The sequence below is a fragment of the Ochotona curzoniae genome, unplaced genomic scaffold, assembly GCF_017591425.1.
Source record: "Ochotona curzoniae isolate NIBS_2020 unplaced genomic scaffold, NIBS_Ocur_1.0 contig_4612, whole genome shotgun sequence".
NCBI lineage: Eukaryota > Metazoa > Chordata > Mammalia > Lagomorpha > Ochotonidae > Ochotona > Ochotona curzoniae.
Genome location: NW_024466343.1, coordinates 13,832,001 through 13,856,866, shown reverse-complemented (window position 1 = coordinate 13,856,866; position 24,866 = coordinate 13,832,001). Strand labels below are relative to the sequence as shown.

The 24,866-nt window shown below is 39.7% G+C and overlaps 2 protein-coding genes and 1 pseudogene across 2 annotated transcripts in view; 1 reads left to right on the top strand and 2 right to left on the bottom strand.

The window, feature by feature from the left end:
• SPATA1 (spermatogenesis associated 1) overlaps positions 1-18,204 on the bottom strand; it is a 57,140-nt gene extending 38,936 nt beyond the window's left edge. The window contains exons 1-2 of the mRNA XM_040987362.1: positions 18,041-18,204; positions 2,529-2,620 (exon numbers count right to left, since the gene is read on the bottom strand). Coding sequence (XP_040843296.1) covers positions 2,529-2,564 — 36 coding nt within the window. The 5' untranslated portion in view covers positions 2,565-2,620; positions 18,041-18,204. The remainder of the gene's footprint in view (positions 1-2,528; positions 2,621-18,040) is intronic.
• Positions 17,487-24,752, top strand: GNG5 (G protein subunit gamma 5). Its single transcript, XM_040987366.1, has 3 exons — positions 17,487-17,677; positions 20,481-20,625; positions 23,808-24,752. The coding sequence occupies exons 1-2, from the start codon at positions 17,597-17,599 to the stop codon at positions 20,604-20,606; spliced, it is 207 nt and encodes a 68-aa protein (XP_040843300.1). The 5' UTR covers positions 17,487-17,596; the 3' UTR covers positions 20,607-20,625; positions 23,808-24,752.
• On the bottom strand, positions 23,871-23,998 carry LOC121161089 (annotated as a pseudogene).
• Positions 24,753-24,866: the final 114 nt, after the last annotated feature.

Genomic DNA, 24,866 nt, shown 5'->3' with positions numbered 1-24,866 from the left:
TCTATGTAAGAGATAAACCTGATTTTTGAACTTAAAGCTTTATTTAAGTTGTTTTTATGAAGGTAAGATATTCCTATACTTTTGAGGATGAATTTCCAGCCAACAATTTAAAATGTTTGTATAGATAAGACAATGACATTTGCCACATCGTCATTGTATACTCCAAAGCATTTAAATGATTTTTCCCTGGCTATGCTATTAAGTATCTATAAAATCATAACAAGTTTGAAATAGATATGATATTATCTTTAAGGAAATGCATGAATATTTTATAGGAGAAAATATTGCCTGAACTGAAATTCATACATTTATTTCTAAAAATATGTTTATTAATGGTTCATTTTTTCACAAAATAATAAAGTAGCTAAAAGATATTGAAAAAACTTAGTGCTCACAGTATTATTTAAGATCAAATGCTGCATTTATACAGAACTGTATTATATTTTTAATTTCATGGTTCAATGGCATAAAAGCAATAATATTTTCATTAAGATCATCATTGAATTTAAAATACATTAAATGATATAAAATATGCATGCATGTTTTTCTTTTTGCCTTATACTTCAAATGGCTAGCCAGGCATTATTGGTTCCTCTCTCTATTTAAGTTGTTGATATCTTATTCAAAAAGAATTACTTGTACTAATTTTAATTTTAAAAAATATTACACTAAAATATACATCTTGATTATTAAAATTTTTGGTGCTTCTTTAAATTTAGCACCAATGACAACTGCTTCTTTTGCCTCAGACTAGTTCTGACCTTGTGAGTGACACAGAAAATAAAATAAAAGCTATAAATATAAGTCAATAGCTTATATAGTACATTAGGAAGTATTATTCACTAGGAAAAAGGAATAAGGATAAGAAAGAATGGAGATATAAGGAATGAGACATTTTAGCTTTAGAAAGACTGCTTAGAGTAGGTATCAGGAAGAGGTGAGATCTTAGTAAAGACTTAAGTGAAAGAAGGAATTAGCAAAGAGAAGATTCACAGGCAGAGAATTCCAGTAAAAGCTAAAGCAAAGGCATGGGTAGTACACATTTCTAGGAGGGGAAAAAGATCCAGTTACTAATAAGCTTAGATGTCTATTAGTTATCCAAGTGGAGATGTCAGTTGAAGAGATATTTACATTTATGGAAGGTGCATTTTATGAAAAAATTATTCATGGATCCCCAATGGATTTTTGCATCAAAAACTCCCACATCTTTGAGTTTCATTTCCATTTCTCCAAAACTATTAAGTATTCTCATTTGTATGTGAATCTAGAGTTCAAATTGAGATGGGCTATAAACTTGGAAAATATTGACATAAAGATTTCTTTTTAATCTATTAGACTAGATGAGAACACCAAGGAATAAGTTACACAGAAAGGAGAATAGGAACTCTTGGGTTGGAAAACTCTAGAGTCTGTGTTGTGGTAAAGCATGGTGCATAAAGACAGCGCCTGAGATGCTGGCATCCCATATAGGTACCAATTTGTCTGGGTACTCCATTTCCGATACAGCTTCTTGTTAATGGCCTGGGAAAAGCAGAAGATGGCCCAAGTGTTTTAAGACCCTGTACTCATGGGAGACCTAGGGAAAGCTCCTGGCTCCTGACTTCAGCCTGGTTCAACACTAGCTGTGTTGGTCCTCTGGGAACTGAATCAAAGGATGGAGAATCTCTCTCTCTTGCTCTCCTTACTTGACATTTTCAAGTAAGTAAGTAAGTAAATAAATAAATATTTAAATAAAATAATAGTCTAATATTAAGGGAACAAAAATAAGACTAAGAATGAATATCCAGGAGTGTATAAAGAAAATCAGGATAATATGAGTGCCAAAAGCCAACAGAAGAAATTATTTTAAGGAAGGAAGAGTGATTAATGGTGCCCACTTTTGCATAAGGATAGATTAGGTATTTTTGAGTAAGAACTGACCAGTAGATTCTATGATGAAGAGATGGATTTAAAAAAACAATTTGCATAAAGTGAAAGTTTCTCTGTAGCTGTTTTTTATCTTTAAAATGGGAATTCTAGGGCTTAGAGAATATACCAAATGCTTTGCTAGAAGAGTGAACCAATGAGTGGCAGACAGTATTAATTGTCTATTTGCAAAAGACTCACTTGAGACCCTTGGATATGAATTAAAATAAGAACATGAATTGTTAGTGTATTTTTCTCCAGCCATCTTCAACTGTTCAAGAGTATATGTAGGATAGTTGGAGAAATCGGATAAACAGAACACTGAAGAGAGGGCTAAAGGGGTCAAAAATATGTGCAGTGGAATGATCTCTCTATGCAAGATATCAACAGCTCAGGGATGGTAAAAAAAAACAAATCAGGAATCAATATACTAGAGGTTCAAATACAATAATAGCAGAGGAAGTAAGCAGAGACATAAGAACTGTATCAGATCATGGGAGGCATAAAATTGGGATAATGATAAAGTCAATTCCTAATACTTCCTATAACTTATATTTAGCTTCATCAAAACTTTCAAAAACAATGCATTTTTCTTATATTTCAATATGAAAATATTTTCTCACCTCTGATGAGGAAGGTCGACTTGGATTGACTGACATCCTCTCCTCTGTCTGATTGGAACAGTTATCAGCTGAAATTTTGGGCTATTTTCTCTCTGTCATCATTTAAATGGTAACAAATGAAAGTTAAAACAGATTTTTAGCTTGTTTAGGCAGCATTCCACTTATGTCTTGTCTCTGATTTGTTCAAAAAGTAAATAATAATAATAATAATAAAATAAAGCACATAAGTATTACATTAGACTCAAAGTGAAAGCAGGAATGTTTATTGTTATCCTAATTTTAAAATATATATTATTGAGAAATAATAATAAATAAATATGTTGGTAATTGCAGTGAAATGAACACATATCCTATAAAGTCCCCAACTTGTGATAATATAAATATGATATTTCATAGTTATCTTATTTTAAATTTTGATATTTTGCTGAGATAGCAATATGAGACACTATATTTTCTTCACCAGAAAACCATGTGATTGCAAGGCTAAACAATCAGTGCTCTATTCGATAAGCTTCACATTCAAGAAATTACACGCACTAAATGTATTCCCAATTTAAAATATTTTCAACTTATGTCCACATAATCCCATTCTAAGCTTATGAATGTCTATATAATTAAGTAAATTGACAAATATTAATGGACCTGTGCTCAGGACATATTTTGCTATTCTAAATCATTTAATTTTTTGGCCCAAGTTAAGATTCAATTGCATTTATATAAAGAAAAAACATGTTTTATGAAGCAGAAAGCAGAAAGATTTGATTATATATTATTATATAAATACTTAAAGAATAACTAAAATGTTTAACTTTTGTATTTCTTGCTTTTTTAGCATTTAAAAAAATCTATTTCTTTTCATTGAAAACACAGATTTACAGAGAGGAAAGACAGACAGAAAAATCTTCCATCTTTCTTTTTTTTTATTTTATTATTATTATTATTATCATTTTATGATACAATTCCATAGGCTCCTGGCATTTCCCTTATCTCCTCCCTAATCCCCTCCCCCCACCTAGTTCTTCTGTATCATTACTAACATACAGTTCTTCATACATAGTCATATGTCCATCATTGCAGGCATGGACAATGGCAGAGAGTCCTGCATCCTATTGTCAAGATATAGTAAACAGTTTCATTGGGAGTCCATCTTTGTCTGGAAGTAGAAGTGCATACTACATTGTATCCTCACATCTGGATGTTAGTCTCCATTTCACAGCTATTGTACATCCCCTCAACTGAAAAGTCATAATACAAAATCAACAATAGAAAGAAAAATAGAAATTTACAATGTCATGAAGTTAAATGACATGTTACTAGATATGACAGTCTCCATTACACAGTTACTATACATCCCCTTAAATGAAAAACCACAAAACAAAATCAGCATCAGGGAGGTAAAAGAAATTAACAACACCATGAAGTTAAATAACATGCTACTAAATGACTAACGTGTAGCTGAAGAAATGAAAATCAAGAACCTTCTTGAAGAAAATGATGCTACTGTGTGATCTATGAGTCATTGAATGATTTAATCAGAAGAAAGTGTTTTGAAGAGATGAAACTGGGCCTGGCACGATGGCGCAGTGGTTAAGGTCCTCGCCTTGCATGCCCTGGGATCCCATATGGACGCCGGTTCTAGTCCTGGCAGCCCTGCTTCCCATCCAGCTCCCTGCTTGTGGCCTGGGAAAGCAGTCAAGGACGGCCCAGAGCTTTGGGACCCTGCACCCGCGTGGGAGACCCAGAAGAGGCTCCTGGCTTCGGACCAGCATAGCATCAGCTGTTGTGCTCACTTGGGGAGTGAATCATTGGACGGAAGATCTTCCTCTCTGTCTCTCCTCTCTGTATATCCACCTTTCCAATAAAAATAAAAAATAAATTTTTAAATAAATAAATAAATAAATAAAGAGATGAAACTAATGGAAAACAACAAAACCCATATAGTTTCCACTGATTTTTGTTGGTGAACTGTCTCTTCTAGACAATAAATAGATAGGTTTTGGTTTTTAATCCAGTCTACTAATCTATGACGTTTGATTTAGTTTAAGCCATTTACATTAAGGGTTAATATATATGGGTGGTACTTTGGTCCTGTCATTTTAGGAATGGGTTGTTCATTGGTTTATTCTTCTGTTGTCATTTTACTGGGATGTTCTTCCCATTTAGCTTTGGTTTTGGTGGGTGCTTTTCCTCTTCTCTATGAAGAGAACATCTTGAAGTATCACTTGTAGGGCAGGCTTGGACGAGGCAAATTCTTTTAACTTTTCTTTACTGTGGAAGAATTTTATTTCATTTTCAAAGACAAAAGAAAGCTTTGTTGGATATGTTGTCCTAGGCCAACAATATTTTGCTTTTAGAATCTGGAATATGTCACTCCATTCTCTTCTTGCCTGTAGAGTTTCCTGTGAGAGATCTCCTATGAGTTTAATTGGCATTCCTTTATATGTCAATTGATGTTTTCACATGCACATTTAAGAATCTTTTCCTTATTTTCGATTGAAGAGAGCTTGAAGATCATGTGTCTTGGTGAGATCGCTTTTGATCAAGCCTGTTGGGAGTTCTGTGCCCCTCCTGGATCTTGTTTCCCAATTCTTTCTCCAGATTAGGGAAATTTTCCTTTATTATTTCATTAAATACATTTGCAAACTCAGCTTCTCTTTCTGCACCTTCTGGGACTCCCATAACTCTTATATTAGGCCTCTTAACAGTGTCTTTCTATTCTTGAATACTTTTTTGGCCTGATCCAGCTCTGCTTCCAGCTTTTTGCTTGCTTCCCCCTGGTGGCAGGAGATATCTTCCAATTCTGAGATTCTTTCTTCTGCTTGTTTCATTCTATTTTGGAGACTCTCCACTCTATTTTTTCATTTGCTCCACTGTGTTCTTAATTTCTGATACATTAGCCTTGATTTGCTTTATTGCTTCCTTAAATTCTTTGAACTCTGGCATATGCTTCCCATTGTTGATCAGAAGCTTTAAAATGAGTTTTATGAATTCTGTGTGTCCCATTTTCTCGATGTCTTCCTCAGTTAACTCTGAGGTTGGCATAGGGTATTGGTCCTTTGCAGGGGAGTTTTCAGTGATATTCATTTTGCTTTTGTCTCTTCTTTTGCTCTTGGTCATTGTACCTTCTTCTTGGGCAGGTTTCTAAGCTCTGTTATCCTCAGGTCTACAATGTGATTTTACTTATTGCAGTTGGTACACAACTCTTTGCTTGCAGCCACTTGTGCCAGAACCTACATCTTTCCATCAGTTGGTTCACTCTCTAAATGGCCACAATGGCTGGAGCTGATCCAAAGCCAGGAGCCAGTTTCTTCTTGGCTTCCTACACAGGTGCAGGGTCCCAAGGCTTTCGGTTCTCCTCTGCTGCTTTCCTTGGCTGCAAGCAGGGATCTGGATGCGAAGTGGGACAACCAGGACACGAACTATGGCTATATGGGATGCTGATTCTTGAAGGCAGAGGATAAGCCAGTCGAGCCATTGTATCAGTCTCAATTCCTGGATTTTAATACAATAATAATAAATGAAAAAAAAATCACTCCAGATGAAGGTATCAGTTTTTAATTTTATAACTTTCTTGCATGTTTGTTCCATGTGTTTTCTCACATGACTTATTATAGTTTGCAAGAATGAACTATAAAATTAAAAATATATAGTGAACACTGAAAAATAGGGTAAAGTATTATTCTAAAGATTAGCAAAGTAGGATAATCCTTCAGGATCCATTCATCATGGCAACACCACTGCATAGGCTTTCTTTGGATTGCAAAGCATTGCCCCACCTTGGTTTACCTTGAAATAATTATTTAAATCCAATAAAACCTGAAGTTCCTCTGATCTAGTATTGACCACAGCTCTGTAAAATCCTACCAGATATCACTAATTATTTTAATGGTACAAAAGCTAAAAATTATTTCTTGGGATATATAATTAAATTAAATTAGTTGCATACATTATTTCCTGTATGAACTTCTTACAGCAATTAAAGCATGACATGTGATTTGTCATTTTGATCTTTTAAAATACAATTTGAAATATACTGTTATTTTAAGAAAACAGGTAGTCCCATTTCTATATCTATCTGAAGACTCAACCATTCTAATATTTGTTAGTAGTCTCCGTTATGACTCTAAATAAACTGACTGAGATACATACACAGTCATTTCCTCAATAGATAAGAATTAGTGGTAACAGTCTATAATAATGTGGGATGCGAAAGCAATAAGTAGTATTGTAGCCATGAAGCAAGCCCACGCCATGAGAAAGCTCTATTAGAAAACAGAAAAAGAGTTAAACATCAAGAATTACTAGGAACCAGTACAGGCTAATTCTTAGCCCAGCGGAGCCAGCTTCTCATGTGGGTGCCAGTAGATGTCCTGGATACTCCACTTCTAATCTAGCTCCCTGATTATGGGATGAGAAAGCAGCAGAGGATGGTCCAAAGCCTTGGGACCCTGCACACATGGGAGACACAGAAGCTCCTGACTTCTGGCTTTGGATCAGCTCAGCTCCGGCCTTTGCAGCCACTTAGGCAGTGAATCAGAATCTATCTATCTATCCTTTTCTCTGTAAAATCTGTCTGTCAAATGAAAATGAATGGATCTTAAAAATAAAATTACAAGTATACAGAGTGGAATATCTACACATATTACTGTCATATATAGATCTCTACAATACTCTCCCCTTTGCTTAAGTAACCTAAGACACTCTTTTTTTTTTTAATTGAAATCAAAAGAGGCTAATTAAAACCTCAGGCAAGCTTAGAGTTTTTCATTCCTGACCAAATTAAATTTCATATACGAACTCCTTTTATATAAAATGTGTGTTTTTCAATTTTTAAGCTGTGAATAATCAGCATATGAACAAAATAATGCTAACAGTTCAAACAAATGGAAACTCATTGTTGTGGGCTGAGGAGTTGATTAGCATTTGTTAAGCTTGGCTCCTGCAGGAAATGGGCTTGGAGGCTAGTGGAACCTTGTCTGTCAGCTTTATCTGCTCAGGTGTTGCTATCCTGTTTGTGTAAGCTACAGCAAGAGTTGGAAAAGGTAGGATTAGCTATAGCCCCAGACAAAATACAACTTGTTTCCCCATTTAATTATTTGGGGTTTCAACTTTTTCAGAATTGTATTAAACCCCAAAAAATTTCTATAGCCACAGAAAAGCTGCATACTCTTAATGACTTTCAAAAATTGTTAGGGGATATCAATTGGATGAGACCCAGTTTGAGACTTACTAATGCAGATTTGAAAACTTTGTTTGATATTTTAAAAGGTGATTCCTCTCCAGCATCCCCTAGGGTGCTGACTGTGCTGACTACATAAGGTTGAGATGGCCAATGAACTATCCCATCTGACCAGGATTGATTACAGTGCCCCGCTTTTATTTATTGTTGTAGCATCCTCATACACACCTACAGGGGTATTTTATCAGCAGGGCCCTATATTATGGGAACATTTACACGTCTCTCCTGCCAAAACTATTGTGCCTTACTATTTGGCTATAGCAGAGTTAATACAGAAGGCCACTAAGCAGCCTAAGACATTTTGGGAAGGTCCCAGATACCATTATTGTTTCATACACTCAGAAGCAGCTTTTGTGGTTGCAGAATATGGAAGAAACTTGGGCTATACTTTTGAGCACTTTAAATGTTAATTTTGACAACCACTACCCCAAGGACCCCATTGTACAGTTTTTTATTTTGCATCCTGTTGTTTTTCCACTTGTAACCTCTCTTCAACCATTGCCAGAAGCCTTAACTGTTTTTACTGATGGATTGTCTAATGGTCAGGCAGCTTTTGTAGTAGAAGGTCAGGTTACCACCATCCCCACATCGTTTGTCTCTGCGCAGGTTGTAGAATTAGTGGTAGTTCTTGCGGTCTTTCAAACATTTCCCATGCAGCCTTTTAATTTGTATTCTGATAGTGGGTATGTTGCCCATTCCCTTCCTGTGCTGGAGACTGCGGGTCAGATTTCTTCCCACTCTGCGGCAGCATCTTTATTTGCTAAAATTCAAGCCTGTATTTGGGCACGCAAAGATAAATTCTTTGTGACTCATATTAGAGCCCATTCAGGTTTGCCTGGGCCCTTGACATCAGGAAATGCCGCTGCAGATTCAGCCACCAAGTTGGTGGCCTCAGCCCTTGAAGAAGCACAAAAGGCTCACGCTAGATTTCACTTGAATTCTAACACCCTTTGTTTGCGCTTTAATCTGACCAGGGAACAAGCCAGAACCATCGTGAAGCAGTGCACAGTGTGCCCTCAATTTTTGCCTGTTCCCCATTATGGGGTAAATCCTCGAGGACTGTTGCCCAATCACGTGTGGCAAATGGACGTGACACACATCCCAGAGTGTGGGACACTAAAATATGTGCATGTTACTATTGATACTTGCTCTGGATTTATTTTAGCTACCCCTCAAACAGGGGAACAAGTTAGACATGTTCTAGCCCAATGCTATGCATGTTTTTCCATTTTGGGAACTCCCAAAATTATCAAAACTGATAATGGCCCTTGCTATACTAGCAAAAAGTTTTGTGATTTTGCTGCATCCCACCATATACAACTAATTACAGGTATTCCTTACAATCCTCAAGGACAAGGTATTGTGGAACGAGCCAACCGTACTATCAAGGATTATCTTACTAAAACTAAAAAGGGGGAGTATAGCACTCCCCAAGATCATTTGAACCTTGTATTATTTATCTTAAATTTCCTAACTTTGGATGCTGAAGGACGGTCTGCTGCAGATCGTCATTGGAATCCGTCTCATAAGGAGAAGGGTTATGTGATGGGGAAGGATCCCTTGACTGGTCAGTGGCAAGGCCCAGATCCTGTCCTCATATGGGGGCGAGGTTCAGTTTGTGTTTTCCCAGAAAACGAAAATGGTCCAAGATGGATTCCTGAGAGGCTTGTCCAGCAAGCTCCTGCTGCTGAGTCTTGTGAAAGCTCGGGTAGTAGCCAAGATGATGGCATTCGAATCGGAAGATCGACGGGACAAGCAAGTATATTAGGCCTTTATATAAGTATATTAGTATTTGGTAAGCACCCCTCTCTTTATCTTTTCTTTGTCTTATTGAGAGAGGAGTTAGACTGGGTAGTAGGCAGTCAGGGTATTCTGGGTACCCAAGTCATTTTCTCAAAAATAAAATCCCTTGCTGTGTCTTAGATTCACCAGAGCACATTTCTTTCAAGGGACAAGGATGCTATTAACATATCAATTCCCCACCTGAAGTATCGGCCACTACCTCTGGCCATTGTGGGAGGGCCTCAGGCCGATCTCTTTATCATTGAAAGGAGGGCAGGAAGAAGTAATACACATCTGCCCTAGGCCCGGAATGTCCTATGTCTGGCACCTTTGTGGCCTTTTGTCCCAAGGCAAAGTGCCATGGAAAGTAGTAATTTTCTTTGTTTATGGATTTCATGCTAGTTTTTCCTTTAACCAGACTTCAGACTATCTGGTGTGTGACCCCAGTTGTTAGGGGTCTGGCCCAACCTTTATAATAGCTCAATTTCTGTCTGTGCTTTTTCTTATTATTCCCGTTATTACCACGGGGAAAATACCCACCTTTTCTATGTGGCAGCTTTGTGGGGTATGGACATGCACTGGGCACCCCGTTTTTCCCTTCTTTAGGAATGCAATTATTCCTATGGAATTTATCAGTTCCATCACTCCTCTGGACTTGAGGACTCGCTCACGTGGATGTACCTCAACTCCTTGAATTTTGAACTTGTGTCTGCCTGTATTATCCCTATGTCTCTCTCTTACATACAGAAAAGGCCTCTAAAGTGAATGACACCGAGTTCCAGTGCACCCTGACAGCGTGCTGGAATGGCTATTGTGATTCTGCTGTTATTCTGCAGCCGCCCTGAATCCTGCCTGTGCCTGTTGGGACTGACGGAGAGGCCTCTGTTGGCCTGATAAGCTCAAAAGAGACTTTGGCATAATGGCGACCATCGTAGCCAGTACATCCGCAGCCGCCACCAGCAGCTATCGTGGTGACAGTGATCGAGGTCGCAGATCAGACTGCCAGAGTTATGGAACAACAAGACTTTACTATGAACATGAGGGGTGGGCACGCTTACGCTGTAACTGTAGGTTGATTTGTTAGCATAGAACAGCAGATGCTGTGAGATTTGGTTTGGCCTCCTGTACTCCATCATATGCCTCTTTGTGTGTAACTCCCCTGTAGTGCAAAATGTTTCTCCAGGCCCGGGAATTGCTGTCTGCACATTGCTACCGAACTAAGATGTTTCTATGGTCAGGGCCTTTTGTCCCCCATTATGCCTCTATGTATGTTTCACCTGTGTAGTGCTATGTCTTCTCAAGCCTGAGAATTGCTGCCTGCTCGTTGCTACCGAGGTAAAATCACTCCTAGCCATGGAACAGGGTAACCAACCTCCCCAAGTATGGTTTGTGCAGCTGCAGCAGACAATGCGTTGGATGGCAGCCAGTGACAGGTAAGATGGACCGGGCACTGACCAACCTAAGACAGGGGCTCCGTCATGCTACGGAGATTCCCAATGACAGGTAAGGCTGGTAACCTAGGGTCCACAACCTAAGACAGGCCCAGACAAGTCTGCTTTAAAACAAAGAAGGGGGAATCTGTTGTGGGCTGAGGAGTTGATTAGCATTTGTTAAGCTTGGCTCCTGCAGGAAATGGGCTTGGAGGCTAGTGGAACCTTGTCTGTCAGACTCATTAGCATCCAATTTTTTTACTAGAGGCTTGGGGAAAAGGTATATATGGCTGAATAAAGGGAGGCCGAGAGAGACCTCTTCCACCACTACTGGTCTCCTGTCGGTGTCTGATTCCCTGACCCTCGCTGTGTCCATGCTACCGGCTAAGCTGTCTGGAACAACTCATAGCTGAAGACAATGTGACTACAGAGTTTCAGTTGCTTCTATCATTTGCTATATAATTTTGCCTTGCAATTCCTCTGCCAGGTATAAAAAAATCAATTTTACTTATTCCCACCAACTGATACTGGTTATCTGCTGGAAAGTATCTCAGTACACAGCTGGCTTCAGAAGAAAAGGCTACAGAAATTATCATAGTCAGCCATGAGATTGAGATAACTCTTGCTAGATAAACTAGCCATCTGTCGTTGCTAATTTAGTTTCTGCTTTCAAGAAAAAATTAGCTTGCATATTTCATAGTCCTTCTAAGAATATTTTGCGAATCAGTAGCAAAGCTGAAAATCAAGCTTATGAATTTTTAATACTCTATTTAATGCATTAGAAACCAAATCTCATGATTGAATATTAAGGCCTACAAAGAGATGCTCAATGGACTTTGGAAAATTCTAAATGAAAACTAAAATTGGAAATTTTATACAGACAATATTTTAAACACACCAATATATCAGAATCTCAAACCCAAGTAATGAAATGAATTGGGAGCTAGAAAATCAGATTTCTAGCTCTGTGTAACCTATAAGACCACTCATTGGTCTAAATTAACTCATCTAAAGTAACCTGTACTCTTTTTTTCTCTTTTTAAGGATCCTTTCAGCTCTAAAATTCATTACTTGATTGTTTAAAGAATGTAAACAGTGATATGGAAATTTTAATTCAAGAAAAAAGGTTAGTATATAAAGCTTGTGGTAGGTGATAGGATTATTTCTGTGCTTAAAAATGCATTTATTTGGTATGCTATTTATTGCAAAGGAAAAGGCATTACAGACCCTGTAAGCCTCTTATTAGCTTGAAGAGGGTGAGGTAGGAGGCAGTGAAGGGGTGAAATAAATGTTTCTGTCTTCCCTTCTGTTTCCCTGGAGTGAGGCTGAGGAGTGCACTCCTCCTTGCCGTCACACTACATCAGCTCCCAGGGATGCAGATGGTTATTTGATATTACCTTAGAGACCCTGATGAGAATAATGTTCTGAGGGAGTTACTCAGTGGTCTTGATTGTTCTACAGAATTTTCAGCTTCCTCCCATCAGAGCTGAGAAATTCTAGGAAATGTTGTCTGTCCTTGCCTACCTCAGTGTGTCCACAGACTTAGTTGCTTGCTGGAGAGCCTTATCTGGAGTGTTGTTCAACCTGTCCTTATTTCCATCTTATGAAAAGGTATTCAAAGTCCTCTGTTGACTTAAATGAGCTAGCTGTTTCATGTTTCATGTGCATCTTGGTATGTTCTTTATACATGTGTGGGAATCAGCAACTGAGGTGGCCCAGTTCTGCAGAAAGTGTTCTGGGGTTGGACCATATGTCTGTGATTTACTCTGAGTCAGGGATTGATCACTGTGCTCTAGTTACCCCTAACAAACCTTTTGGTTCAAGTGAACCAAGAATATTGGTGGTATAGCTGCCTGGCAAGTCCAATATTTCACACACTCATGGGTAATATGGCCTAGCCCAGCCCAGTCCAGCCTTCTCCCAGGCCTAGCTATCATGCGCATTAGCAGGTATTGTAGTATAATTGGAGGAATGCTGAAAAACCCCTAGACAGGATCACTTCTTAATTCCAAACTCTTAATAATTTATGTATGAGGTCACCAGATTAGGGTAAATCAGGTTGGGGTCAGCATCACGCACAGTTTAAGCTGCTTCCTGTGATACCAGCATCCCCTATGAGTGTCATAAGTCCCCACTGCTCTACTTCTAACTCAGTTCTCTGTTAATGAATCTGGGAAAGCAGAAGATGGCCCAAGTAGTTAGGTTCCCACCATTCACATGGGAGATCAAGATGAAGCAGGTGGCTTCAGTCTGGCCCAACCAGCCTTTTACAGCCATTTGGGGAGTTAATCAGCAGACAGAAGTTATCTCTCTCCCTAACTCTTCCTTTCAAAAAAAAAAAAAAAAAAAACACCAAAAACATGTCTAGGTATTGCCATGTCTCCTCAGGTCTCCCATGTGGTGCAGGGCTCCAAGGATCTGGGTCATCCTCCACTGCTTTTCTAGGGTATAAGCAGATAGCTGGAGCGAAGTGGAGCAGCCAGGATATGAACTGGTGCTCATACAGAATACTAGCATTGAGAGGCAGAAGTTTATCTTGATGTACCACTGTGCCAGCCCCTGTAAATAAACTTCTGATCTATTTAAAGAGTTATATATTTTACATAATTGACTGAAATGCCCAAAGGTACCACAAGGCCCTTGAATTTGTAGAACTAACTGAGGGAAGAATGAAGTTTATTTTACGTACAGGTTCTAATAGAGACAAAATGGAATATTTGGAGTTTGGCTTTTCTCAGGATACACATAGCATTTTAGTGTGGCACAGGGTCTCTCGGAGTAACAGAATGATATAGAATTAGAATCCATGTTAGAAAAGGAATTATAAAATACATTATCTTTTTCACACATTCCTTTAAGCCATTTTGAGTCACTAAAATTTTCATAACCACACAACAGCAACAGAATATTTTAAACTTATTTAGCCAACTACAAAAATGTTTTTTCTAGTTTTCAAAGGGACATTTTCTTGCCTGTAATGCATATTACAATGATTCATGTTCTCAAAAATGACATTTGAATGGTTAGGGTATCTCAAAGCTTTTATTCCATAAATACACAAAACTGAAAATTATTCTGCTTTAAGTACATTTAGAGCTGAATATAGAACACAAAATCTTGTTTCATCTGAAATCTTGTTTCAAAATGAAAGTATAACATGGATTTATAAGCAGAAGTTGAAAGACTACTTCCCCCAAATCTCAATTGTTTAGGAAATAATAGTTTTTGAATCATACACATGCTTGGTCATGAAAGACTGCTCAAACACTTCTCCCTATATCTTTCTTCATTTTTTAAAAACATTTGTTTATTATTATTGGAAAGGCAGATTTAGTGAGAGGAGAGACAGAGAAAAATCTTCTGCCTACTGATTCACTTCCCAATTTGCAGCAATGGCCAGAGCTGAGCTGATCTGAAGGTAGGAGCTTTTTCCAGGTCTCCCACATGGGTGCAGGGTCCTAAGGCTTTGGTCCATTCTCTGCTGCTTTCCTGGGTCACAAAGAGGGAGCTGTATGGGAAGGGGAGCAGCCAGGATACAAATTACTGTCCATATGAGATCCTGGCACATGCAAGTGAGGACTTTAGCCATTAGGCTATTGCTTGTCCCTCTCTATACCTTTAAGAAGCCCTTCAAAACAGACAACAGATAAAAATCTACCAGTTTGGGGGGACCAGGATTATAACCACTGAGACGAAAGGTAATGCAGGAAGGCAACAAATAATTGTAATTTTAAAAATAATGGGCTATAATACTTCATTCATTGAAAAAATGTTTCTAGCAGCTGTCATGAGGGGTTCTACTGCCATTGAACACAATTAAGAGACCTGCACAATCATGCCTTTCAAAGCTTTATTCTTAAGCCCACAACAAACTAACTTAATTCTAACTCAAACACATCCAATCCTAACTCTGTTATTCCTCTGCCTGAAGACCCTGTGAGCCTCTTAGCCTCATGACAGAGGACACGTCCCAAGGCCATCACACTTACTCTACATTCCCTGCGTGGAGTATGAGGGAGGGAGGCAGTAGTCTTTGAGTCAGGGGTGGTATTGTCTGGCTTTCTTCAGCTGGGACTCAGAACACTTGAGACAGTCTTATTCCTCAATGAAGTAGTTGAGATCAATTTGCCTGTCCAACTGAGCCCCTCCTAATCCCCTTCTTATATCCACTGGGCTCCTTCTCTCCAATACTTATCAGTGACTGACTGACCTTCAGCTTTTCTCGGATCTCATTCTTACAGACTACTGAGAAAGGGTGAACATTATCTTGAATACATACACCAGCAAGTCCTAGTTCATGGGCAAGTCCTAGTTCATGGGCAAGTCCTGACGTGTCACTTAATATTTCCACTTATCCTAAGAGGAGACATTACAACTTACTATTACATTTCATTAACTAATGTTTTATACACAGGTTAAACATTACATTAAGTCAGTTAATATCCCAGACATTTCATATTTTGAGGGATGAGCTATATACAAAAATGTTTTTAAACAAGTTTCATTATTACACTCATCATAGCACCAGTAGACACTGAGGTATGTTAAGTAAAAAAGTCTTAGATCTTCATACTACACGACTTAAATTCTTTTGCTATTTCATGTAACCTAATTACCCCACAGTCCTATATTCTAGTTTCAAAAGTAATTAATATTCCAATTGCAGAGCTCTGGCTTGACCTGATCTTGGCAATTTTGGTGGCGGTTGCTATCTTGCCTCTAAGTAACCCTGAGTCTTCCCAAATGCTATGGGATAAGGTTATTCTGGCTTCCAACCTGTTCAGCTCTGGCCATTGCAGCCATTTGAGGAGTGAATAGACGATCTTATTGTCTCTGCTCTGTGTAAATCTGCCTTTCAAATAAGAACATTTTTAAAATGGTATACGTTGACATGTGCTTCAGTTAACAAGTCTTTAAAATATGGATGAGACTTGAGTGTTGTTAGTCACCAAAGTACCGATGAAATTATTTAAACTACTAGTAGAGAAAAGAGAAACATTATTTATTGATAGGTCTTCCATATTTTTTACATAAGTAATTTCATTTAATTCTCAAAATAATTTTAGCAAGTACACATTTACTATTCCATTTTGAGGTGAAGGAGCAACAGTGCCAACTCAGGATACCACAGTTGAGTGGCAGAGTCTGAATTCAAGCACTTCTTTTTGAAAAGATTTATATTTCAAAGAGTTACAGAGTTGGGGAGATACAGCAAAAGAAAGATCTTCCACGTAATGTTTGAACCCCCAGATGGAAAAAACAACAGCACTGGGCCAGGCCCAAATCAGGAACCATGGGTTTCTTCCAGGTCCCCAACTTGGGTGCATGGACTGCACATTTGGGCCATAGCAGGGAACTGGATGGAAAGTGGAGACTCATATCGATTTCCGTGCTGGTATAGTAGGTGGTGATTTTTCCCCTGGGCCACAACGAGGTGACCAAGTTCTTTCCAATTCCTTTCATTACATCCATTGCATGAATTAAGTAGAGAGCTAAACTTTACATCTTTTGTGTGAACTTAATATTCTATCATCCAGGACACATTATACGTGATTTCCTTACAATGTAAAAACATTTAGCACACCGATGATGAAATTATGTAGCTTAGAGAAAAACATCAGTGTATTCAGAGATGACTCCTGTCTCTAATGACAGCGGCATGCTGGTGACATGCAGTCTCCTTGGTCAGAGAAACACTGGCCACACCTATTTTCTTTGGTTAGCTCCTACTGCTCTTTGTCTCTTGAGAAATTCTTTGGGGACCAAGCTCTAGCAGGAGGTACTAAATTACAACCAGAATAAGGAGGAGTAAACTTTCCCGAAATACAAAAGCAGTTTTTAATTAAGTACAGGAATGGTTAGTTCCCCACGCGAAATGGCTGACAGAGGAGACGGTTTCTTCTTCAGTCCGCAGCCCGGCTTCTTCCCAGTCTCTTTCAGAAAAAAGGGGCGATGAAAGTCAAACGCCCAGGGGAGCCTCCTCTCCCCTGCCAGTCACTGCCGCGGCTCGGGCCCGCTCCCCTCGGCGGGTCACCGCCCGGGGCTCCAGCAGCTGGCCAGGCCCGTTGGACAAACGGTCGCAGGGAGAACCGCCAGCGTTCCGCACATTTCGCTTCTGCACTGGGGCTTTTTCTTCCCTTTAATTCCCTTCCCTCAGTCGGTGCCCAAAACTCCCACAGGAAAACTGCGACTCTCGACAAGCCTCCCTCGGGCCTTTTCGGCACTGCCCTCTAACACCAGGTTCCCTCCCGGCCCTCCTAGTGGCCGGCTGACGACAACCGAGCTCTCTCCTTACCTCTCCCAAGTCAGCCTCGGTGGAGAGGGCGGAGAGGGGCGGAGCGGAGCTTGGGCCTCCGGCAGCGCCCGCCCGCCGCCGCCGCCGCCGCGCCCCGGCCGCCCCACCCCCTCGCAGCCCTTCCCCCACCGCCTCGCGCTCCTGTGAGGCAGAGCCGCGGGACCCGCCGCGGCCGCGGTGCGCACGCGCGCCGAGGGTGGAGTCGCCGAGCCCAGAACCGGAAACTTAAGAGACAAAGTTGGGAGCCCCGCCCCCGCCACTCCGCCGAGTCCGGACCCGCCGACCCGCGACCGACGAACGGGCTCCTCGCTTCGCGTGTGCCATGTCTGGTTCCTCCAGCGTCGCCGCTATGAAGAAAGTGGTTCAGCAGCTCCGGCTGGAGGCCGGCCTCAACCGCGTGAAGGCGAGCGCGGCGGGCGGATGGGGCGGGGAGGGCGGCGGCCGGAGCGCGCGGCCCCCTGGCCTGCGGGGAACGCGCCCTGGGCAGCAACGGGCCCTTCTAGAAGGTGCGGCGCGGCTCGGCGGTTTGAGGTCGGAGGAGGCCTTCCCGCCGCTCGGCCCAGGGCTTGCCGCGGCGGGCTGGCCCCCGTGCCCGCTCGGGCCTCCTCCCTCGGCCGGCCTCACCTCTGTCGGCTCCCCGGGGCGCCGTCCCACTCGTACCTTCCCTTCCCCAACGGCCTCCGCGGCCGGTGTTTCCCTACTTCGGATTCAAACTTACCGACGGCCCAGATTTTGCCCCACGCCACCTTTGTGCAGTGATACATACACACGGCCGGATCTCTTCTTGCCTGGAGCACACGCTTGGCAAATTAATTCTTGCCTAACTGTGAAGGAAAGAAGTAGGCTTGTGTTCCAAAAGTTCGCTGAGACTAAGGAGCGCAGCCCGCAGAGCCCCGCGCGTGCCCTGGACGCCTGCTGGGCTGTGTGCTGGATCAGCGCGAAGAGGGGTGGCCCCGGAGCTCTGATTTTCGCTTCTGGCTAGCCTTATCTTTGGGAAAAAGGCTTTTCTGTGTGTGTGTGTGTGTGTTGGCAGGGTAACTTGACAGACTATTCGAAGTATTTTCTGATTTTAAGAACACTAGATCATCTTGGTACAACAGGTCAGACTAGTAACTTTTTAAAAGAGCAAATAAAGGGTGATTATAAACTGTTAGGAGCAGACCCTTTCCAGAATGATTGGACTTAGTATATATCAGAGTAGGTTTTGGTTAATCTGAAATCATTGTTTTAGGAGAGGGTCTCCCCTTTAACTTCCTTGTGAGGCACCGAACCTGGCTTATTTACTGTGGCCACTGCTTGGAAAGAAGGGACATTTCTGTAGTCTTCTTCTGGGATTCCCCCTGATTTCTTAACGTTAAATGCTTCAGACAGAAGTGCTGTTTGAAATCCATTTGTCTAATCTTCACATTCTCAGTGGCTGAAAGTCATTCTTGATCACATTTAGCTCTAACAGTTGAAATTTTTCATTAAGTAGTCATATTGTCATTAGGTGTTTTTGTCACAGATTGAAGGGGGGGGCAGTCGCAAAAAAAAAAAAAAAGGGGCTGGTGAAATTCTTCATTCCAATTAGAGGTACCAAACTGTACAATAAAGAAGAGATGAGTTAAGAGCTGGAACCTTGAAAATCCCAGTTGCTCACACCTTCCCGATTTGATGCTGTCTTGCTTATGAATTCCTCAGTTGGCCAGAGGTTGGGACCATGAAAATCACCACAAATGGTGGTCTCCATTTGACATTGGGACGGATGTAGTAAGGAGACAGCTCTCTACTCAGGATTTCAAATGAATTTTTTTTTCTCTAGACACTTAAATGTAATTATGTTCCATTTCACATTATCTGTGACTCTGTTAGGTGCTTTTTTCCCATTATTTTTAAACAAGCTATTTCTTTTTTAGGAGTTAGGTTGGACCTTGCCTGCATTTAAGGCAGAAAATTAACTGGTGGAATGTTTGTACTGTGGAAGCAAGCATGCTGGAGAGAAAATTAATGGGTTTACTGTGTGCTTATTTACTACTGCTAGTTAATCTGAATGGAACCTGAGACTGTAACATGTGAATACCAAAGCCACCTTTTCAGAGGTGGGGGCCATTTGTAGAAGTACCTGACACAGGGCAGGCACATTCCCTTATTTGGCTCTCGTTCCCAAGCTGCCTGCTGCATTCAGTCCCTGGCCCTGGGGTCTGCAGGCTGAGAGGGAATGTGGGCATCTTCACCCCTAGAGCATGCTAGCCTGCAGGTGGTTCTTTTTCACAGGAGTTAATAAACATGGGAATTCTGGACTATGCTATATAGGCACAACACAAGCAGATTCAAGGCACATTTGTATTCATTTCAGGGTGATTGTTTTATTAGATCTGGAGTTTAGCTGTAGTCTTTACGTGTTTAAGTAATGTTACAGAAATGTGAACTGGTAACATACTGTCAATTTTAACAAGTGCTGCTTTTTAGGAAGTATTATTTGCCTTAAGTTTGATTGACCAGTGCTAATACAAGCATACAGTGCAACAAAACCAGGACTAAGGCGTTTTTATGGCTTCACTTTTTTTTTTTTTTACTCAAATGCAAGTTTTAAAAAACGTTTATTAGCAAGGTATAGAGAGGAGGACAGAGAGAGGGAGAGGTCTTCCATCTGCTGGTTCACTCTCCAAGTGACTGACCAGCTGATCCAAAGCCAGGAGCTGCTGCTAGATCTCCCTCTGCGGTGCAGAGTCCCAAGAACTTGAGTCAGCCTCCACTGCTTTTCCAGGTCACAAGCAGGGAGCTGGATCGGAAGTAGAGCAGCTAGGACATAATTTGCACCCATATGGGATGCCAAGCACCACAGATGGAGGTTTAGCCTATTAAGCCTTTGCACCAGCCTCCCAAATAGCAGATGCCTAAGTGACTACATGCAAGACGTTAAACACCTGCAGGCTTGTTACTAATATATAAGTAAATGCTACGCAGCTAAATTTAACGGTACTGTTTGTTCTGAATCATTTGGTCATTTGATAAATAAGCAAAAACATGCTGTAAGCCAGTCTTATTTACGACAGGGTCTTAAGTATTATAAGAACCCTTTACTTATTTTTTTACTATTAGTGTTTAATTAGTAGACTTCCTCTTGAAGTGAGGAAGTAGCTTTCACTGCAGGTATTGCCAAAGATCTGGGGAAGCCTTCATTAAAGCTTTCTCAACACCTTGCCCTTTCCCTTTGCTCTGTGCAGGTGTCCCAGGCAGCTGCAGACTTAAAACAGTTTTGTCTGCAGAATGCTCAACATGATCCCCTGCTGACTGGAGTATCTTCAAGTACAAATCCCTTCAGACCCCAGAAAGTCTGCTCCTTTCTGTAGTCAAACAAACCTATCAGAGGTAAGTTTCCTTAAAAACTCACATTGTAGTCAAAAGCCTGTTGGCACTCACAAGTTTACAGTTTCTGTTCTGTAAGGAAAGTACTGATGAGACTTTGTATTTCAGTAGTCAGGAAAATGGACAGCTTTTAACCATAAAAATAATTTAATAGCATTACCAAAACAACAACAAAAATACTCCAATACTAACAGCTTATGTTTTGTTATTTTATACCACTAACCTAAAGTGGCATATAAATTTGGGGTACCCAAGTGATATTTCTCATTTGTTAGGCAAAGAATAAACATGAGGAAAATGTGGCATTTGAGTTTATAGTAGTAGATTGGATTTCAGTAACAAGTTGATAGCTGTAGGGTATCATTACGGCATGCTCCTGTATATTAATTCGTACCTTCCAGGTCAGATGCCCTGTGTGGAAAACATGTGTTTCTCTAAAAGAAATGTGACCAAAAACCTGCTTTTAAGTTATAATTTAAGGATATATTCTTTTATAAATCATTATTATTAGGGTACATAAAAATTGTGGAAAAGTTCTTTCTTTAGAATACACATTCTCCCTGAACCTTCATATATATGGATTTCAAAATTGGGAAAAGGAATCAAAATAAATTTTTAATCCTTTTTTATATGTACTTTTTGAAGTACTCTTACATGTAGAGCATATATTACTGAAAAGCAAAATAAGTCCAGGAAACTATTTTTTGAAGTACCTTGTTACAGGGTTGTGTACTCCAGTGAAGCTTTGTAAACTTGGAAAATATATGTTTTAAAAGGGAAAAAAACTCATTAAAATAGTCTGACACCTTCATGTTTGTTATTTTCTTGTTTCTAGTAGTATTTTAATTCTTTATGGAATTTTTAGAAATGTAGTTTATTGCAAACCTTTTTTAGCCCCAGGTCCTGTCTGTTTCCCTTAAAGAGTGGTTTATTTTCTTCTGATACATTATGCTGTTAAGAAGCCTGGCAGCTGTTAGTATTTTTCTTTCTTCTTTCTTTATTAGATAAAAGCTGTAAATATTGTTGGGATAAAAATGTAGATTTCAAAGTAAATAGGTATTGTTCCAAAAGTACAAGAAAGCAAGCTCTTTGATACTATGATTAGAAGCAACTTTATGTATTTATAAATCATACTGTGAAAAACACAGCTTAGAATTAAGTAGTTCTGAAGAGAGGTAATAGAATTTGATTTTCTTAAAGCTCATGTTATATTGGCAACTGATGCCTATAGGCATGTATTAACATGGCATATACATGGAGTTTTATCCTTGTAAATATAGCTTTTTGTAATTAAGAAAAATATATGGTACAAAAGTAGCAGACTTAGAAATAATCAGTTATCGCTTCTCGGCCATTTGGCTAAAGTTATTACAATTTCATTTCCTGTTAATATTTTTACTTTTAACATTCTTTGTAAACAGAATTTCTAATTATATCGTTAATTATACTTCATTGTTAAGGTTTCCAAATATGAAGCCACAGTGAGGTGAACAGCTTTATGCAGCAGTGCTTTTCATAAAGTTTGTGGAAAATAAGTACTATGAAAAACCAACATGGGTTAATTTTTGTTTTGTAGAAAATTGTAGCCCTTTTCAAAGTAATTTTTAGATATTTATTTGATAGGCAAAGAGAGAGCTTTGCTGCTTCATTTCCCAAATGCCTGCAGCAGCTGGGGCTCGGCTAGGCCAAAGTCCCGGACCCCAGAACTCAGTGCAGGTCTCCCATGTGGATGGTAGGGTGCCCAAGTACTGGAGCCATCACCTGCTGCTTCCCAGGGTGCCCAATATCAGGAAGCTGCAAACAAGAGGCATTGAGACATGAATACTCTACTGGGATGTAGGCATTTCAAGCAGTGTCATGACTGCTATGCCAAATGCTTATCCTCTTCAGTTCCTATTTGAATTCCATTTCCCATGAATTTTTCAAGTATGGGTAACTCTATTCCTAGAAATGGGTAAAATCAGTGAACAAGGAATGGGTATTTAGAAATACAGTAATATTTGATCATCACTGCCCTTAATTTGGTCTTTGTTTCCCTTTAGCCTTTGCCAAACTGTCCATTTCTCATTGTTCTAAGCAAAACTTAACATTTCCTCACTATTGCAGTTTGTATGTATCTCATGAACAGTAAAGATAACCATATATCTAACCATCCTGAATTAAATGCTTTAACACTTTTTAAAAGCAATGAAAGTTAATTATTTCAAAGGCAGAGCTAGAGGGGAACACACAGATATCCCATGTCTTGGTCCATTCCCCAGATGATTGCAGTGATGGGTGCTGGGTCATCTGGCCAGGATAGGAAGTGAAGTAGCAAGGATTCAAACCAGCATCCCTATGGGATGTCAGTATTGCAGGTGACAGCTTAGCCATTTTGCCTTGATTTTTATTAAACCTGTTTTGCCATAAGGTTGGTCATTTTAAAATGTTTGTATTATAAATATCAGTTACCTATCCAGTTGCCTACTGAGTTGAATTTATGCTGTTTCCAGTCTTAATTCTGTTAGATCACTGTACATCGTGCAAATAAGCATGGTTGTTTTCCATGATCAGATATATCCAAACTGCTCCCCTTAATATCCTTGATAAGTTTTCTATTCAGATTTTCTTAAGATTTATTTATAATACAGTGTATATTTTGTGTAGTAGTCTTATCTTAGCAAGTTAATCAGTAAATCCGTATAAAACAGAATGATGAATTACATGTTACTGCCTAATATAGGGCTGGTATTCCTCAACCTGTGCTGACTCTTAAAAATACTGTTCAGTTGCTTTTAGAAAACTAAATAAGGCAGAGGCCAATTTAATTGAAAGTCTTATAAACTGACATCTAAGTGAATCACATGAAGGCAATACAGGTATTCCTTGACTTAAGGTTACCTCCAACACAATGCATTTAACCTTTCTGAACATTATAGTTTAGCAACATGGTATTGTAATGGTGCAGCTGACTGGGAACTGTATGTCACAATTTGAAGTATGGTTTCTGTTGAACATACATCATTTATGGCCATAAGCCCAGACTGTCTTGCACAGATGAATCGTGACATGAATGATTTGTAAAAAAAAAACCAAACAAAAACCCTGCAGTTACAAAATCAGGATTACTCAAAATGATATTTTTAAAAGCTGCTATCTGATGTCTTTCACCCTAATTAAACTTTTCCCCCCTCTCCTTATTTCAGGGTTCCTGAACCACTTCTCATTAACCGGTGAATATTCATTCAAGAGAGCTAAATTTGAAGCGTGTACAAAAAGCTTCCCATAACACATGTGCCATAATATACAAACTTCTACATTTGTCAGTCCTTAACATCTACCTCTCTCTTTTCATGAGTTTCTACACTTGATCTTAGCCAAAAGGCCGAGAAGCGATGTTTTCATGAATTTCTATTTCACAACGGTAATTATTTTATATACACTGGCAGCAGCAAATAAAATACTTAGTATACAAGTCTTGTCTTTTATTAATCTATCTTGTATACTTTGGGTTTTTTTTTTTTTTTACTATTTGCTCCACCAGCACTTTTAGTTTCATTAGAAAAAACTAAAAATTTGAAAATTCCCCAATAAAGTACTATGTACCATGTCATGAGGTAAGAAGAAAAAATTAGCTTCAGTAGTTTCAAGTTTTATCTCAAGTCTGGATAAGTCATTTTGCTTTAAATATTTCACCTTTTTAAAAGGCTTAAGGAATGTTAAAATATCCTAGAAACCTGGTCTCCAATTTGAAACTATGCAGCAAACACTGGTATCCATCAACCATTTCATTTCTAGCCCAAGTGCGTTATGAAAATGCAGACAGAGGTTAAATTTTGCCCCATTTCCAGTTTTTAATTTAAAAGGTGACATCACAGTTATACGCAAGGCATGTTTTGGAGAGGAGGAAATGTTCCCGCCTTCATTTTGTGTCCACAGTAAGAGGGGTACTCTGGCATTGCCAGTTTTCGAATGATCTGGGGAAGGGAAGTGGTTTCCTGATACAGCCTCAGATCCCCTGTGGTGGGAAGTATCCTGGGGGAAGGGACAGTGATTGGTAGACAGGTGGGATTTACAAAGTGCAGAGGGGGATGTGGCTTTCCAAATTGTGACCAGAAGTCAACTACTTGTCCCGACTGATTCTGACTCTTTGTTGTGAGCCAGAATTTCCACCCAGTGCCAATGGCTATGTCCTCTGCATCATTACTGAGATGCAGATTCTATAGGAGTGTTTGCACAGGAGTCAGCAATGTATTTGGTCTAAT

Coding starts and splice junctions, on each gene's coding strand:
- GNG5 (XM_040987366.1), top strand. CDS start 17,597: ATGTCTGGTTCCTCCAGCGTCGCCGCTATGAAGAAAGTGGTTCAGCAG. Junction 17,678..20,480: donor CCGGCCTCAACCGCGTGAAG/GCGAGCGCGGCG, acceptor TGCTCTGTGCAG/GTGTCCCAGGCAGCTGCAGA.